Here is an 18,023-nt window from a genome sequence, read left to right as displayed (position 1 = left end):
TAATATTTTGCTAGTAAAGAAATATAATTCAAGATGGTGTTTTCTTGATTTTGTTTTCTATTTTGGGCAGGTGATGTCTTGTTCCGTATGGTCGAAGATAAGCACAAGTGCTAAGATGACAAAAGTTTTTGGTGAATCCTATGCTGAAATTAAGATGAACCCAAACGCTTGTTACGTCTTGGTTCCATAGTGTTCTCCAAAGCTAATTTGTCTGGATGCACTTGTACATGTACCAAAGATTTGACTCTTCATTCTTTTTCTGCCGTTCAAAAAAACGGTTTAAACCTTCATTGGAAGTATCAAATGTGTTCTACTAGCCGTAATTAGCAAGTTGTTTCCATATTTTTATTGAATGTACAAGTGGAATGTTCATTTCATTTTTATTTTGTGAAATCAAAGTTAATTTTATAACGGCCAACAAACATAGAATGTCTAGGTACTACGTTGAAAAGGACTGAATTGACTTGACCCGATCTAAACTTTATAGCATCCCATTGTTAGAAACTTAGAGTATCAAAAAATACCGAGAGCCTAAGAAAAAAAATCAGGACACCGCTAATGAGCAAGATATTAAATGCAAGTGAGATTACATCAACAGTAACTAAATTTATTTACCGTTTAAAGTATGAGTTGCAAAAAGGCCCAGCCAAATTACGTAATGGGTCGTATTTAGTTCTAGTCAAAACAAAAGAAAATAAATATAATCCAGATCGATCAACCCGTATCTTAAACAAAAGCTAATCCCTTTAAAGTTTATACTACACAGAAACCTCCATAACCTATTCTCTCTCTCTCTCTCTCTCTCTTATGGTTTTATTTAATTAAAATTAATGAATATGGTTTTTTGGTTTACTACAAATTAAGATTTTTTTGTCTTTTTGGAACGAATTTAGGGCCAAAATCAAACCTTACTTGGGCCATATAGCCCGTAGTACACCCATGAGTCCATGACCAAATCTTAAATTTTTTATTAAAACATAAGCCCACATAATAAATGGGCTTTAAACTCATTTCACTCGCACAAAATCTAGCTAACATAAATAGAGCTGAAAAAAAAAAACCCGAATCCGGAACTGCATCCCAAAAAACAAAATCGAAACCAGATTTTTTTATACCTGGGTTTTTATTATCCGAACTTGTACCCAACCCTACCCTTAGGGTACGAATAGGGTATGCGTTTTAGTATCAGGACCCGTACCCTGAACCGAACCCGATTTGTACCCGCTAATACCCAAAAACCAGAACCGATTTCATACCTGAATCCGGAATTTTCCAAAACCCGAAATTACCATAGAAGTACCTGAAAAATACCATAAAAAATGCAGTTCTTTAAAAAAACGCAATTTTTGGGTTTTTTCAATTCTTGAAAACTGGGTACCTAACCCGGTCTATTAACTTTCCCGAACCTGGTTTCATACCCGTCCAAGAAAAACACTATTTTTTGTGCACCTCTAAATAGGGATAGCAAAAATCGGTATAATAACGATTGGTACCGGTATCGAAATCGGTACCGATTTGGTCCCGTCGATACCGAATCGATATCAAGGGTTTAAGATTTTGGAACCAGTACGGTACGGTACCGGTATTTCCTGAATTTAAAAATTTGCTATTTTCGGCATCTGGATTTTCAGCACCTTACCGAGCTCATCCATACCTCCAAACATAAACAAACCTGACTGAGCTCCAACGACATCACTGCTCGACGTTTGCCATGGTAACTTATCTTTCTTTAATCTGTCATTCGTTAGACCTTTCATCTGCTTGTCTCGTCTTATCGAATTCAAATAACCCTTTTAGTTGTCCCGGAGATGTAATTGAAGCTTTATGTCTAGGGTTTGATTCAGTTTTGTCATATCATTGATCTATTATAGGGGTTTAATTTATTAGCTAATAATTTCTGCTGATAGTTAGTTGCTTTCGTTTGCTTCGTTCGAGTTTTTAGGCGTTTCCAGAGGTCTATTTGATCTAGGACTGGCAAACGGGTCGGGTCAGAACGGGTTACGGTTGGAGCGATTCAATTTTAAAAAGGGTTATCTTGGTACGGGTCAAAATGGGTTGGTTTAAAAAATGATTCTTTTTATATTACCGTACGTTTTAGCTTTGCTTATGGTTTTCGGCAGCGGTCCATATGTGCGTTCAGGCCTCGGTCGAGGTGCACAAAACAACCGGTTCCAGACCCAACCCGGCGGTTCCTACCCGGAACCGGACCCGACCCTACCCTACCCTACCCGCGGGGTATGGACCGGGCTTTGGGAACCGACCCAGACCCGGTGGAACAGGTTCCGCCAATACCCGGTCAAAACCCGACCCTACCCTACCTGAAACCCAGAAAAAACCAGATGGAACCGGTCAAAACCCAGTCAAATACCCGACTATACCCGGACCCGGTTTTGACTTTTGTTGACTATACCCGGTTCCGGTTCCTGAGAATACCCGGTTTGTGCACCTCTAGGCCTCGGTTACGCGAGTTTAAACGGCCGTTACATGCTTTTCGGTGTTTTGGTGATCTAGGGTGTTTTACTGGCATCTTCATAAAGTTTGTTATAGCATAGCTGCATAGTTGTCAATAGCGACAAGCTACCTATACGCTATACGTAGCGATAGTGATGTCGCTATATCATGTTTAGCGATAAACTAGTAGCAATTTTTTTAAGCAGTAAATAAGGTTTTCATTCACGAAACTTTTTTTACAGCGGGATTGGTGGAGTTTGCTCGAAAAAATGTCTAAAAACTCTGTTCAGGCTTTTCAGTTACTATTTATCAGATTGCGGGGAACTCCCGCTTCGCAACATAGCGCGCTATGGCTGTTGTTAGTTAGCGCTTAGCCGCTTAACATTTGTGTTGTTTTTAAATTTGTTCTTGTTTTACCAGAAGCTCATTGTGTTTTGATGATTTGATTCATTGTTATGTTTATATGTTGTTTGCAGCCGTCACACAAGACATTCATGATCAAGAAGAAGCTGGCGAAGAAGATGAGGCAGAACAGTCCTATTCCTCACTGGATTCGCATGAGGACCGACAATACCATAAGGTAAAACACACACACACTTTAACTGAATTCAATTTACGATGGTTTCATACTTTTAGTTGTTTTTGACATTAGTTTTCATTTCGTACAGGTATAACGCTAAGCGCAGGCATTGGCGTAGAACCAAGCTTGGATTCTAAGGTGATTTTGCTATTAATCGTTTTAGATCTTCGGTTGGTCAACTATGACTTTTCTTTTATTGCTATTTATGAATTATTGAATTATGATGATTATAGTTAAACTTTAGCTAAAATATTGTATGCTTGTCAAATGAGCATGTTAATGTGACAGGCTGGTGTGCTCATGGGTTAATAATGACACTCATTCTTGTCTGAAATGCTTTTACATGTTTACTTTTATTAGTGCATCTCCCATGAAATACTCAAATCTTTGGTCACATGTTTACTTTTAGAGTTTTAGGTGTACCTGTCAAATTCTGAACACTTTTATTTTGTACACAAATCAATACACATATTGTCGAATATTATATGGCTAAATGAGTAATTTGATTCTTATAGGTATAACCCTGCCAGGAAAATGATTTTCTCGTAATGAATCGGTGAGTGTCTGCAACAAAGCTGCACGTTTATCTTGTGTTCGTATCGTTCCATTTATATAGACCATGCAGCGTCTCCTACTATACTTTTCCTTGATAATTCGAAGGTATAGCTCACTTGATACAAGAAAGATTACTGAAAAAAATTTGTTCAAAGGAAAAAAACATGAACTTTAGAGTCTAGTGTCGATCACGAGTCTCGGATCAACAAGTTTTTTCTTGACCCCTTAAAATCCCATCTCGTCTCAGCTTCTCTTCCTTCGATTTTCTACAGAAAACCACCCACGAATTCACTTCTAACGCGATACAAACTCCGCTTAACGTAGATAAACACAAACAATACATCAACTTAGCATACGACCCGCCTTCTCCCAGAACTTCAAAACCCTGAAACACATTCACAACTCCTATGATCACACACGCGTACCCGACAAAATGATGGTATGATTTCCAATACTTCCTAAACTTATTAGTAGTCTTAGGCCTAAACAACAATGCCAGTGTTTGTAGACTACCCAAAAAGAATGCTGCAAAGCCTAACTTTCGGTGCAGCCCGTAAACCCGGCCCGGTGACATTTGGCCCAGATGGATCCCAATGGCAAAACCAGCGGTCCCAAGGAGAAAAGCTGATAACTGAATCCCGGCATGCACGTAAAACCATGTGGGCCCGAGAGATTGTATGTGTCGTAGGTAACGGGCTGTGACCGCTCCGGTTGGTAAGAATATGCCCCATGAAATGGCGTTTAATATACCGTGAACGAGTTTTAGGGTTCTGGCGTTGGTGTTTGGGCCTGGTGCGGATAGGCCCGATAAGATGTCGATGGTGGTGACTGACGAAAGGTCGTTAATGGTGGTGGGATGGATGGTTGGAGAGTAGCCTTGTACGTATAAGCCTCGGTTCCACACGTTGTGAATCTTGGTCTTGTTCGGTTTAAGTTTTAACGTGGCGAATATTTGAATGGTTGCACCGTTGTGGACCGTACCCATTTGTCCACCGTATAATGCAGCCGAAGAAGATAAGAGGTGGATGTCGAGGGGCCGAGATAGCAACGGGCTCTTTTGTAATTTCACTGTCGGGTCCAAGATATACGGTAGTAAAACGAGTTGGCCCGAGTTTGGGTCCGGGAAGGTGATTAACGCTCGGGTTCCGGTCATTTCGGGTGAGTTCGGGTTTATACCCCACGCAACCCAACCCGAAGGTGATATAAACGAGCCCGAGAAAACCAAGTCTAGGGTCAAGTTATGTTTATGAAAGGTCCATGCGATTGAAGCTTCTTGAGATGGCAACGACATGCATTTTTCGAAAGTTTTGGTGGCCGTCGTGGCGGTGCAATGGGCGGCGAAAGCGCGGTGAGGGTGGAATGAGAGTAGGAAGAGGAGAAAAATAAAGGGGGCCATTGTTTTGGATAGAAGGAAACAAATAAGGTTTGGATATTGGAAAACATAAGTTTGTGGTGTTTTTTTGTAAGGATATATGGGGGTTATGATAGAGTAGTCATGATCACAAAGGTGTGGTGGTTATGATATGTTTGATTGCTCTTTTGGGCTGGCTTTGTCTTAACTTTGAAGTGAGGCAATGGGAGATTATAGTGGGGTTGGTGAGTGGGTTATTGAGTAATAGATACAAAGGGGTGTTTTTTTGGTTATTGATTTCATCATTTTTGCCATGTTTTTTTTGTTATGGATTATGGGTTTCTTTGTTGGACTTTATGGTCATGTTTTCACATTATGAATAGGATTAGATGTTAACATTACTCCTAAATGTAATCAAGGTTTTAAAAACTAGACTAGGTTTTAAACCGAATGTCTTACTGGTTCACAGTTGATTTTTAAGTCTTAAGAAACAAAAGATTAGCCAAGTTGTTATAGTTCAACATGTTTAAATTTGCATTATTATGCATACAACCTTTAGATTTATAGAATAAAAAAAATTCAAGAAATTGTTTACATCGAAATAGAAGTGAAACTGATAACAAGTTCCAGTGCTAGCTTTTTTTTTTTACAGCAAAACTAAGTTTTTTAAAATTTAAATATTAATAAATTCTTATACATTAAGTTTAAATATCTTATAGGGCATCAAATTGTGGGTAAGGTTAGAATATAAAGGAAGACAAAAATAAGAAGTGTGAGAAAAATTTGTGATCAAACAAAAACCTTTTAAAAATAAATTCAAAAAAGATAATTAAAAAAATCATAACTCAAAATATAAATAAAAAATGAAAAGTTAAAAAACTAAAATGTTTTCCCTGAGTTCAAAAAAAAAATAAAAAAAAAAACTGACGAAAAGACATAATGAGGAGATCAAAGACACAATTACAAAATAAAACTAAATGTTTTCCAAAGCACAAATTGTATCAAAAGTTAGAAATGATAAGTGTCCATGAATATAATTTATACAACATACTAGCTTAGTTACCCGTATAGCACACGGATTGAAATAAATAAATTTATTTAAATAATAACACAATGTTAAATAAAAAGTTTCCTCTTACCACATGTCATTCCCTTATGTATCTATACTATATAATAATAACAGATATATTGTATCTATACTATATAATAAATAAAAGTTTCCTCTTGTCACATGTCATTCCCTTATGTATTCTTATTATTTTTTCTCACCCTCTCTCCTATTAATTATACATTAATTATACATTTTTAAAGTTCTTTTTTATATATTTTTGTTTAATGATTTTCTCTAATTGTTTTTACAAAAAATATTTTATTTTTTAAAAACGTTAGGTTTGCTTATAAAACATTTTTATAAACTGAATATTTTCATTATTTAATTTATCTGATATAAATTATATCATTTTTATATGTTAGAAAACATTTACATGTATATGAAACATCTTAGCTCCTAAAACTTACTTAGCGGGTTCGTTGTTAAAAATACGTGGATCTTTAACTGAACCCAGCCCGCCTTCTTTTCCCCTATAACCGTAATCTCTTTCTTTCTATCCATATATTGTCAATCAAAACCTTATTGATTCTCTTTTACTGCACATTTTGACTGACTGAAACCCTTCTTCTATTGATGACTGGTTCGTATTGTTCCGATTGTACCGTTTATGCTCTCATAATTCTATTTTACTTTAGTTTTTACCATATTTTTAGTGTATCGTCTACTGTTGTATCGAAATAAGTATTTAGAGATTTATGATTTATTTTTAAGATTGTGAATAGTAGTTGTAATCTTCATACTTGTTAATGTATTACTCAATTTTATTTATCAAAAGTTATCACTTATAGAATTAAGTTGTCAAGCCCATATATGACATATGTATTTAACCTAGTCTATACTATATAATAAACAGATATATTATATCTATACTAAAAAAAATATTCTCGTTTTATTAGTTCTTTCATGATTTAAAAAAACTAATCCCAACATAAATATATTATTTTCTTTTATATAAATATATTGTATTAGTTATTAATATAATGTTTTTATAAGTAGACAATTTTCACGTTCATTTTGAATAATGATTCCAAAAATTAAGATTTTAAACATTTTATATTAGTTAATTAATATTAAAGTTGTCTCGTCCACCTGAAAAACCAAAACATGTAGTCTATTGTTTATATGTTTGTGGATTTTTAAGCCAACTAAAAAAAGATTTTGTAATGTCTACTTTTTTTTAAAAAACCAACCCCTGAACCGGAACTCATTTTAATCAATACCAAAACCCGTCCCCGAACCGAACCCGATTTGTACCCGGTAATACCCGAAAACCGGAACCAGTTCCATACCCAGAACTGTGTTTTTCCAATACCCGATCTATACCCGAAATTACCCGAAATATACATGAAAAATACACCTAAAAGGTGCAACCCCTTAAAAATCCAATCTATACTCGAAAAATACCTGTGAAAAAACCCAAGAAAACCCAAAAAGTAGGGTTTTTCCAATACCCAAAAACAGGGTATTTAAATACCCGGTTCTATACTCGACCCGAGCCCGACCCGGGTATTGCCGATACCCGATTTTCCAATACTTGGTTATACCTGAACCCGGTTCTATACCGGAACCTGGTATTTGAAAAACCGCATCCGTGCATCTCTACGTCCAGTCCTCCTGTATGTTAGGGCCAAAGCCCAACAGTTAAAACCATGGGCCAACCTTCTAACATTTTCTTCTTCCTAACTCACTCACACCACCATCGTTGCGTCTGCGTGCGTTTGAGGCTAACAATGGGTGTAAGCTTAGAGGGTTCGAAGGCAATACTGGTCCCCTACATGAACCAACACGTCCTCACTTACCATCAATGGATGCAGGATCCATTTCTACTCCAAACCACCGGGTCGGATCCTCTCACGCTAGAAGAGGAGTACCAGATGCAGCTTTCTTGGACCCAAGACCCACTCAGTACAATACTATTATTATTATTATTATTATTATTATTATTATTATTATTATTATTACTATTATTATTATTATTATTATTATTATTATTATTATTATAAGTGTTTGGGTTTTGTTGATTTTGCTTGCAGAGTGTACTTTTATTATCTTGGATAAAGACCTCATTTCTGGCAAGTTTAATCATGGTGATCCTCATGTTGAAGGTAAAAGTTTTAATTTTTAACATTTTACACTCTAATTTTATGTTAAATTTGTTGATTTAGAGTTAGGTTTGTGTATTGCTTGTATGCCTGAAATTGAGAAACCAATCAGAAACCGAAACCAACGGCTTGGTTTTATGTTTTTGTAAGTTCGGTTCGGTTTTGATTTTGTATGTGACAAAACCATGTTAGCCACAAATTCATTATTTTGAGGCAAACTAATTTTTGGCCCAAAATTCTTAAGCCCAGCCGAATGGCAAAACTGAAAAAACCAAAACCGAAAACCGTAAAAATTGATACTGTGGTTTTAGGCGAAAACTTACACGAGCCGAACCGTGCACAACCCTAATTTCTTGTACAGGTGCGCACGATGTGGTCTGGGTTGGTTTTGGGCTAAAGCCAAATTTTTTAAAACCGTTCAGTTTCGGTTTTGTCATTTGAGTTTGAAAAATTTGGGTTTTAAAATTTATTTGGGCTCAAAGGAATGAATTTGGGCCTAAATCATTTTATTAATTTATACTAATAGATTATACTATACTATATCTGGGGCTAAAATATTTGAGTTACGTATTTATTCAATTTTTATAAATTTCTTAAAGTAAAAATCTATAAGTTGGGTTCGGTTTTTCGGTGTTTATTATATGCAGAAAACCAAAGCATTGGTTTTTGTTTCGGTTTGGTTCGTTTTTTATTTCTTTGGTTTTTATTGCATGCAAAGCCAAAACCGTAAGTTCGGTTTTGACCTAAACATAAGAACCAAACCGTCGGTTTTTGTTTTGGTTTCAGGCACACCCCTAATTGCTTGTTATCTGGCAAACGTTTACAGTGATGGTTATTTGATTTTGCAGCCATGGTAGGTGATGTGAACTTATACATGAACGACTCCGAAGATTCCCAACTAGCCGAGATTGAAATCATGATAGCCGAGCCTAAAAGGTATTGAACCTGCAAATTATGATCAAGTTTCTATTTCCTTTTGTTCAAATGTTTAGTTCATCGATGCCGTTGTTGCTAGTAAAGTCGCGGCAAAGGACTCGGGATGGAATCGGTGTTAATGATGTTCGTGTACGCCATTGAAAACCACAAAATCAACACCTTTCGTGCCAAAATTGGAGATTCAAATGAAGCTTCTTTGAATATGTTTCGTAAACTGGTTAATATCCCCCCATAGATTTATTAAACATACATTTTTACTATTTTTACTTATTATATGTTATCATGTAGGGGTTCAAGGAGGTCTCTCATAGTGAAATCTTTAAAGAGGTGAGGTTATTTTAATGGGAAATAATAAAAAAAAATTAAGAAAATTGGCCATAAATTTATAAAAAAAAAATGTTTTTGTGAATGCAGGTGACTCTTGAGCTACTGGTGACAGCAGAAAAGAGTAAGGAGTTTCTTCAGTTGGTTGGGAATATGGTTAAGTATTCATAGGCCTCAATACGGCAATCACTTTTAAGGTTAAAACTTTAAAGTCTTTGGTTATGTTGCCACAAACTTAGGAGTTGATTTCAAATTCCATGTTTTGTGGCATGTTACTGTATATATGACGCTCTAGTATTGATCATGCATAACTTGTTGTAAGCTGTTAGTGTTGGTTTTGAATGGTTCAGGTTGTTAGAACATACGGCTCGTTGATGTTGAATATGTCGCCTTTTATCTTTTCTTTTGGTAGTATTTAACTTCCTTTTCATGCTCTATGGCTTGCTCATCTTGTTTATCCTAACGTAGACGGAATAGACCGAATGTAGACCTTTTCAATTAGTAGATAATCTTGTGAATATCCATTTGCATGCGCGTTTTGTATGATCATAAATTGATTACTTGAAATTGATATCGTAATATCCCGCTACTCAAACCAACCAATATAGTATGTTTTGTCTTCAAGGAGATCACAAATTTGCTTTTTATTTCCCGAGTAGAGTAGGCGCTTCTTCTAGGATTGTTCTCATCCGAGTATGCTACTTGTGGAGTTCTTTTATTTACAACCAATGTGTCTAATATACGTTGGTGATATTTGAGGTCGAACATTTGTTCATTTCTAGCTTCCACAATTGATGTGAGATTTACTTAGGATGTTACAATCACCTCGTTATGGCCTTGACCTTGGTTGATGTGGTGGCAGAAACGTGTCAGTGCAATTTGATTGGAGTTTTCCAAATCTAATTGAACGAATCTACCATTGATTGCGATGGTTCATAGTCTTTCAAATCTGATTGAATGAATCTACCATTGATTGAAAAGCTGAGTTTTGCAAGTCGGATTAAACAAACTTGAACATCGACCGATCTGAGTGTTCCAAGTCGGATTAAACAAACTTGAACATTGACCGAGTAACGGGCTTTGATTATTTGAACAAATTAGAGCGTCCATTGAACAAATCTAATCAAAGATGATAATATCTTATATATTAGTGTTCAAATGTTAACCAAGGACTCCATGAGGTTTCACCCCAACCAGGGACGTGCGATTCGCTTTCGGTGTGTGTTACAAATATTCTTGTGGGCTTATTGTTCTTCATGTGATTTGTTGAATGATGATACCGTTTGTAGCATCCCCCCCCCCCCCCCCTTACCGACTTTAGTTGTCTTTTTTGCCAGTTTTACAAGCTTTTTTTAAAGGCTCAATTGGAGAATCACCATACTATGATTGCTCTCACTCAATGACTCAAGCATGATTAATATGAGATTTAACATGCCACTAATATTTCAATACATTATATAATATGATATTTAATTTCACTACATAATTTTTTTTTCATTCCTCTTTGAAAGCATATACCTATAATTCAAGCAAGAATCAAAATTTTAACAAACTAATATTTAGACCCGCCGCGTTGCGGCGGGTTTTGAAGAGGCTATTTTCAAGATCAAAACACAAAGTCAAATAATGTTGTTAATAACAATAATAACATTAGTATTTTGATTAAATGCTTTTCACACAAACAAACAAAAGGTGGAAGCTGAAGGTGCAAGCTCAAATCCACATAAGCATGAGTAAACACTACAAAAGCCAACAAAAGCAAACTAAGTCAAGTATCTTGCAATAATAAAAAAACCAAAAGTGCTTCAAGGATATATTTTTTTTAAAGGTAAATTTCTTTACTGGTATTGGGACTTGAACCCAAGACCTTGGTGTTAAGAGACTGTCTCTACCATTGGCCACCACCCCAATGACTTAAGAGACTTTGTCTCTACCGTTGGGCCACCACCCCAATGACGATGATCTACCACCACATTGTGTCAGATAATGTAGCTCAAATAGATCAGCAATTGCAGCATTTCATGGATTAGACTCAGTATGTATCATGACTGCATGTCACTTTTACTAAAAACTCATTATATAACACTTGCAGCATACAGATTTCATCCCACCTATATAAGTATATATAGTTTAATACCTTTAATGGCATGTCCTTCCACACATAAACAGTTAAGACTCAAATGAGCAATATACCTTGAGCATTCTAAGACCACAAATAATAAAGGCTCCATCATTTACTACCAGATGCCAACATACAGCTTGCCTAAGTGCAATCAACAAAACCAAAAATTGCGTTACCATATGCTCGTAAAACATCTAATTAAACAATAAATGTCCTATATGAAAGTGACATTCTCATTGCTTCAATGGTATTTGCAATGGTATTGTTTGGTTTATCAGTTATAAAACCGCTTACTTATTTTCAATAAATTTGTAACTAAACCGAAGTAGATTTAAAAGATAATATAATCTTAATATCTGAAAATTATCAGAATAAAATGGATGTTAGAGAATTCAGAAGCCAACACGTAAACAGAGACCACGTGTATGAACATAACATTAACAGATCTAGTAACAAACCTCAAAGCAAAAGTTACAATTCAGTCAAGCATAATTTTCAAGTAACAGTAGATATGTGAGAGAGACCGAAGTTGAAAGTTAATATTTAATTTAATATATATAATATAATATAATAATTAAAGTGCATGCAGTTCCTATAGTACTAGCAACATGGTGTTGTCTCTCAGGTATTGATGCGTTATGGAGAGAGAATTTGTTGATCGCTAAAGAGTATGGGTTAACCAAACATATTATACCAACCTTGATTTTAAAAAATAAAAAAAACACCCAACACCAAACTGTACTTTAGATACTTGAGCAAACAAGACAGTATGGGTTATATAAGTCAAATCCCCTTTCAAGATCTTGTCTAGGTTAATTATTCATCAAGGTGTTCACTGGGGCGATGAGCCGGATATTGGTTGCAATGATACGAAAGTAAGTGGTCGATGAAAGCATACCACAGGTATCATATAGCAATGCATGTTTTAGCCAATGGCTGGCGGACTCATGAAATTTTATACAAGGCCAATATTTTCTGATACCCAAATATCTCTTAACCTGACATCCAGATAGGTCTTGGTCGGGTCTAGTCACATAAATAATAACAACAACAACAACATGCTATTGCACCGTACAACTAAGACCTTAATTGTTTTTTAGGTAATGAAAAGTAAAACACTATTCAAATGTAACACAATGTAACAAGAGTGTCTTTTTTCTCAGTAAATTAAAATTTCTTAAGGCTCGGCGTCAGTTGAAAAACCGTGATATACATTAGATATAGAAAAACAGCTAAATCGGCTGACCATGCTATATTATACACTAAAGTATGTCGGTGAAAGTAGTAGGTTTCGATGAATCGACTTAAAGAGACTTGGATGTTAATTTTAATTTTAATAATAATATATTAAAGTGCGTTATGGTTAGAGAGGAGAGATGTTAAATCAAATGAGAAGAAAATACGTAAAACAAGAGAAAATATGTTTCTCGTTACCTGTCTCCGACAGGTTTGGTTCTTGGTAAAAAAAAAGTTGACCCTTCTATTATAAAAATATTTAAAAAAAATAGTTTTGTATTCTTTCATAGGTTTATTTACAGTTTGACCCCCAAGATTCTAATATATTTAATTCCGTTCTCTATTTTTCTCAACCATTTTTTTAACTATTATAAAGGCAAACATACATATTTTAATATCTATTATAATAGATCCAACAATATATTATACGTCTCATTTCTATTGGCATTCTTTACAAATATATAACAAAATTCAGAAAAGTCAAAAGTTTTAGCTTATCCTAAGTGTCTAGTTTAACGCCAGGAATCTATGTTTTCATCTACATGTGAGCATGTATAAGCCGATTAAATATCTTTATAAGGTAAAAATAAATAAAAAAAATTCTTATTTGTAAATACTAATTTTTTTTGCTATAATATATAGAACATATCTAAGGTAAAACATACATTTTTTTCCAAACTGATTATAACAAAGTAATCACAATAAGTTAGGGTACATTGACCCTGAGTACAAATGGAGAATTTGCCTTTTTTAAGGTTCAAAACCAAGTTTAAGGAAAATAAAATAAAATAGTTAAAGATAAGGTCAGAATTGTAAATTGCTAAAAGCTTGAGGACTTGTAGACAATAGTTTTTGTCTCGAGTCTTGACAGCATTTGTAAGGTGTGAGGGAATTTCATGTTTGTGCCAAATCTATGGATTTATAATTAAACCCTAGTTTTTTGGAATGTTATACATAGAGGTTTTTGCTGGTGAGACTTCATTAAAATCTTTTAAAGGGGTTTGTTAAAGAGATAAAGAGTATATATGCTAAAGTGCATGATTGTATTTTAAGCATAATAATCTCACAATGGTTGTTGATAAACGGGTCGAATGCAATAATAACTATACATGGATTGGTACATACAATCCTCGGTTTTTATGCATATATTTTTGTTGGTATATATGAAACACATAACCTTAAGATATCAGGTAATGAAAGTATAAACATGGAGGACATGTCTTGATTTGCCTCCAACTTGAGAATTAATAACCTTTTGCATTAATAAATCCCGTGGTTGTCGGCGAGAGAGAGTTTATATATTTTTAGTATACGTTTTTTCTTCTTCCTTTTTTCTTTTTGTAACATCAGGGCCAATTTCTCTTTGACACGGACATGCAGTTGACAAACATATGAATAATTGAATAACGAGCAAAATGTTATAGACTTACAATTTTTTATAGTCCAGTCCCACTTTGGCCCATAATCCTTCGTTTATGACCCCAAAAGCAACATTTTTAAAATTTTGTATAACTTTTATTTTTGGTTATAACATTATGCTAACTATGTTTTATCTTAGAAATCTAAACTTCGGTTATCATATGTTTTGTTTCATGTAAACACTTGTGTGACTGACTAACTCACCATTGTTCTGCGTCGGACCATATGACTATATGAGGACTGATGGTCCTTACATCGCCTAAATTTCTTATGTGCATCTTAACAAATGAGAAAAAAAGAACTATCCTATATAATATGATGTATTTCAACTATTCACAAATCACAATCCACCAATAAAATTTGGCAAATTATAATATTTAAAGCCGGTGCGAAAGTATCCGTTAACCCATAGTTTTTCAGTTGTTAGTTCATCCATCTTTTCATAATTAATGTTTAACACATGCTTATCACATTAAATATACCTATTGACACTAATTAATCAAGGTCTTATTGGTAAATTTTCTATTGCATGTGTGGAAAAAAATGTAATTTAGCCAATGTTAGAGGACTAATTTTGTTAATATTCCCAAAGAAAAGCAAAAATGAAAAACACATTCCACCTCCCTGAGAGAGAAACTTGAAGATTTTGTGATGGTGGTAGGGTAGAGTGCAAGGTTGGACACTATAAAAACTATTTGTTTTGTTTCCATTTTAATAAGTAAATAATTGGTTGAGTGAGAGAATTTTGCTTGATTAAGAAATCTCACCTTGAGCCTTGACTCCTTGAGGGCAATCCAATATGTTAAAAGAGTAAATACTCTTCATAATTGAAACAATTAAATTCAATAAATATTAGGTTGTACACAAACATTAAGATTCAGTAATAATGTTATTAAATTTTATTATATTATAAAACAAAAATAATGAACCATGCCCTCTAATATATTTGAGTGAGCTTGATTTATTTTTCTTAAATTTTGTTTCTTGTGCAAAGTTCAAAAGATCAAACTAAGAATTTACTATATATGTTAAGAAATTGCAAACTTGTGAAGTACGTTTCACACGTAACAATAGTATCAATGCATCATGACAAATGAAATAAAAAATAATTATGCAAATAATAAAAAGTTGCCTTACGAATCTTCACTCCTTTTAAAAGTCATGTACGCAAGACTCGACATTCGACAATGAGACTCGTGTTAACATGTTTGCACCCTTGAAAACTTCATATTTCATTAACATAAAGGACTCTACAACTCAACATTAATGTATTTCTAATGATTTACATCAAATTTCTCAATTTTAATCCAATTCTTAATTTTTTGAGTTCCTCAAACTTCACAAACAAGTCTTGCTTGCTCCTTTTTGACAAATAAGACTTATTCTATTAGTAATTAACACTAAACCACACTTTAATGAAATCTGAGATATCAATGTCATAGAGAAAATTATACATTTTTAATCTCCATTCAATATTCAACCCTAACCACAGTATCTTTTGCTTGCACTTTTGACTTGCACCAACTTTTACCCTGCTACACACCAGCCACCATCTTAAAATATTCTAATTTTAATATTTTATCACCCAAATCCTCTTATTTATACTCTCCCACACATTCTACTCTCCATTGCAGTCTCTCACTCATCCCTTCCAAAAGGTAGCTCTTTATCTCTCCAACTCAATAATATATATTATCAATTTCATAATTAATAACATTGCATTCTTTTTTTGAATAATTGAAATGGGCTTTTGTTTCACTTACTAATTATTACTTTTCTTGATTCATAGATCTAGATCTGTTAATGTACATTAGCTTTATGAATCACATTTCAAGATTCTGATAGCTCAAGCTTTAATCTTGAAATTCATACTAAATTCTTGAAATTTATTGACTTTTTTTTTCGGTATCAAATTGGTGGATTTAATTCAAGATTTTGATGTAATTTCCAAATGGGTTTTATGTTATCTTTATAAATCACATTTTAAGATTTAGATTAGTCAATCTTTAATCTTGAATTTCAAACCAAACTCTTCAACTTTCTTGACCTATTTTGCATTTGATGGATTAAATTAGAGGTGCACAAATCGGTATAAAACTCAAAAACCGGTTTGGTTTGGTCAACACAAATCAAAACCGGTTTATGATCAGTCTGGGTTCGGGTTTTGACCGGCTTTTGCTGGTTTTAGCCGGTTTCGGTTTGGTTAACCGGCTTGGAACCAGTTTTGGTGGAGAAACTTACAAACTGGTTCCGAACCTATGGTTTCAATAGGTTTTTGACCAGTTTTTGCATAATCATTTTTAAACCGGTTCGGTTTCGGTTCAATTTTCGGGTCGGGTCGGTTAACCGGTTTATTTGCCCACTTGTAGATTAAATAAAGATTTTGATGTAATTTCAAAATGGGTTTTATTCTTTTATGTAACTTTATGAATAATATTTCAAGACTTTGAAAAATTTAAGATTTTGATGATAAAGATTGAATTTTGGATCTAATTCCCAAATGGGTTTTGCAGGATTTAGAATCTTGAACATGGGTTCCATCAAGATTCTCATATTATTCATCACAATCTTATTCACATACTCACAAGCAGCCACATCACCACCATCACCACCCACCATCTTACCCCCAACTCCATCTCCAGCACCAGCTCCTGCACCAGACTATGTCAACCTCACCGACCTCCTCTCCGTCGCCGGTCCATTCTCCACATTCCTTAAATACCTCGAAACAACGAAAGTAATCGAAACATTACAAAACCAAGCCAATAACACTGAAGAAGGCATCACTCTTTTTGTACCAAAAGATAAAGCCTTTAGTTCATTAAAGAAACCATCTTTATCAAACCTCACATCTGATCAACTCAAACAATTGTGTTTATTCCACGCGTTGCCGCATTATTACTCGCTTTCAGATTTCAAGAACCTAAGCGATGCGGGACCTGTTACCACACTGGCAGGCGGGTCCTACACTTTAAACTTTACTGATGTGACAGGAACCGTGCACATCGGGTCAGGTTGGACGAACACTGAAGTGAGTAGCAGTGTTCATTCAACTGACCCGGTGGCGATATATCAGGTCAACAAAGTATTGCTTCCAGAAACAATCTTTGGAACTGATATTCCACTTCCGGCACAGGCGCCAGCGCCAGTGCCGGATATTGCTCCAGTGGCTGATGCACCGGACGCAGATGGTGGAAAAGGTAAAGCCGCAAAGGCATCAGCGCCTTCGGGGTCTTACCGGGTTGGTAGGTGGAGCGTGTGGCGTGGTTTGATGGTTGTGGTGGTTTCTTGTGGATTGATGGTGGTGTTGTAAATTGAAAAGATTATTCTTTTGGTGTTGTATTTATGTATTTGATTGATTGATATTGAATTGTGTATGGCAATTTGAGGTATTTTTTGTTGTGTAAAATTATTTTGTATTAATATAAGAATTCTTGTTTATTTTTGGTTATGCTTCATAGATTATTTTACTATAAGATCACTTGACAAATACACATGTTTGTTGAATGCTTAAATACAAATGTGCATATTTGCATTCATGTTTGTTGAATGTCTAAATATGAATGTGCATATATTTGCTTTCAAACTTCCCATACAAACAAATAACCTAAGATCAATGTTACGGAACGGCCATGGGCCGGGTGCCAAGCCACGGCCTCAAATCCATGGCAAGCTGAAAAGTGATCTTTACGGTTGAGGTTGACACTACGGTCAAGCTGTGAATCAATCACCCTATAAAGCAAAGATTCAAGACGGGTCTTCAGTAGAAAAGAACCACTATAGCCGATATCGGTATCAACCTTACAACCGGAAAAATTTGTAGTGACAGGGAAGAC

At 34.8% G+C, this 18,023-nt stretch overlaps 3 protein-coding genes and 1 pseudogene across 4 annotated transcripts; 3 read left to right on the top strand and 1 right to left on the bottom strand.

Annotated features, from left to right (window-relative positions):
- The first annotated feature begins 1,692 nt into the window (after positions 1-1,692).
- LOC143561925 (large ribosomal subunit protein eL39x-like) lies at positions 1,693-3,215 on the top strand. The gene is made up of 3 exons (XM_077049881.1): positions 1,693-1,714; positions 2,928-3,031; positions 3,120-3,215. The coding sequence occupies exons 1-3, from the start codon at positions 1,712-1,714 to the stop codon at positions 3,166-3,168; spliced, it is 156 nt and encodes a 51-aa protein (XP_076905996.1). The 5' UTR covers positions 1,693-1,711; the 3' UTR covers positions 3,169-3,215.
- Positions 3,216-3,697: 482 nt separating this feature from the next.
- Positions 3,698-5,157, bottom strand: LOC143561924 (cytochrome b561 and DOMON domain-containing protein At2g04850-like). The gene has a single exon (XM_077049880.1). It carries the CDS (start codon positions 4,980-4,982, stop codon positions 3,789-3,791), a length of 1,194 nt encoding a protein of 397 aa, XP_076905995.1. The 5' UTR covers positions 4,983-5,157; the 3' UTR covers positions 3,698-3,788.
- A 2,600-nt stretch (positions 5,158-7,757) lies between these two features.
- LOC143561923 (GCN5-related N-acetyltransferase 9-like) lies at positions 7,758-9,715 on the top strand. Its single transcript, XM_077049879.1, has 6 exons — positions 7,758-7,953; positions 8,082-8,153; positions 8,999-9,086; positions 9,171-9,303; positions 9,375-9,413; positions 9,501-9,715. The coding sequence occupies exons 1-6, from the start codon at positions 7,779-7,781 to the stop codon at positions 9,579-9,581; spliced, it is 588 nt and encodes a 195-aa protein (XP_076905994.1). The 5' UTR covers positions 7,758-7,778; the 3' UTR covers positions 9,582-9,715.
- Positions 9,716-15,799: 6,084 nt separating this feature from the next.
- LOC143561922 (fasciclin-like arabinogalactan protein 7 pseudogene) lies at positions 15,800-17,579 on the top strand (annotated as a pseudogene). Its single transcript, XR_013140391.1, has 2 exons — positions 15,800-15,845; positions 16,701-17,579. The product of XR_013140391.1 is annotated as a fasciclin-like arabinogalactan protein 7 pseudogene (transcript).
- The last annotated feature ends 444 nt before the right edge of the window (positions 17,580-18,023 follow it).

The sequence above is a fragment of the Bidens hawaiensis genome, unplaced genomic scaffold (genome assembly GCF_021521415.1).
Source record: "Bidens hawaiensis isolate Kalapana, Puna unplaced genomic scaffold, B.hawaiensis_p1.1 tig00020887_1, whole genome shotgun sequence".
Classification (NCBI taxonomy): Eukaryota; Viridiplantae; Streptophyta; class Magnoliopsida; order Asterales; family Asteraceae; genus Bidens; species Bidens hawaiensis.
Note: the sequence above shows the minus strand (reverse complement) of the source record. Positions and strands in the feature narration are given on the sequence as shown.

What these genes read in the sequence shown, in the direction of transcription:
- LOC143561925 (XM_077049881.1), top strand. An exon ending in AGGACCGACAATACCATAAG is followed by an intron (nt 3,032 to 3,119) that starts GTAAAACACACA and finishes CATTTCGTACAG; the next exon opens with GTATAACGCTAAGCGCAGGC.
- LOC143561923 (XM_077049879.1), top strand. Translation starts at nt 7,779, where the DNA reads ATGGGTGTAAGCTTAGAGGGTTCGAAGGCAATACTGGTCCCCTACATG. An exon ending in TGGTGATCCTCATGTTGAAG is followed by an intron (nt 8,154 to 8,998) that starts GTAAAAGTTTTA and finishes TTGATTTTGCAG; the next exon opens with CCATGGTAGGTGATGTGAAC. An exon ending in ATAGTGAAATCTTTAAAGAG is followed by an intron (nt 9,414 to 9,500) that starts GTGAGGTTATTT and finishes TTGTGAATGCAG; the next exon opens with GTGACTCTTGAGCTACTGGT.
- LOC143561924 (XM_077049880.1), bottom strand. Translation starts at nt 4,982, where the DNA reads ATGGCCCCCTTTATTTTTCTCCTCTTCCTACTCTCATTCCACCCTCAC.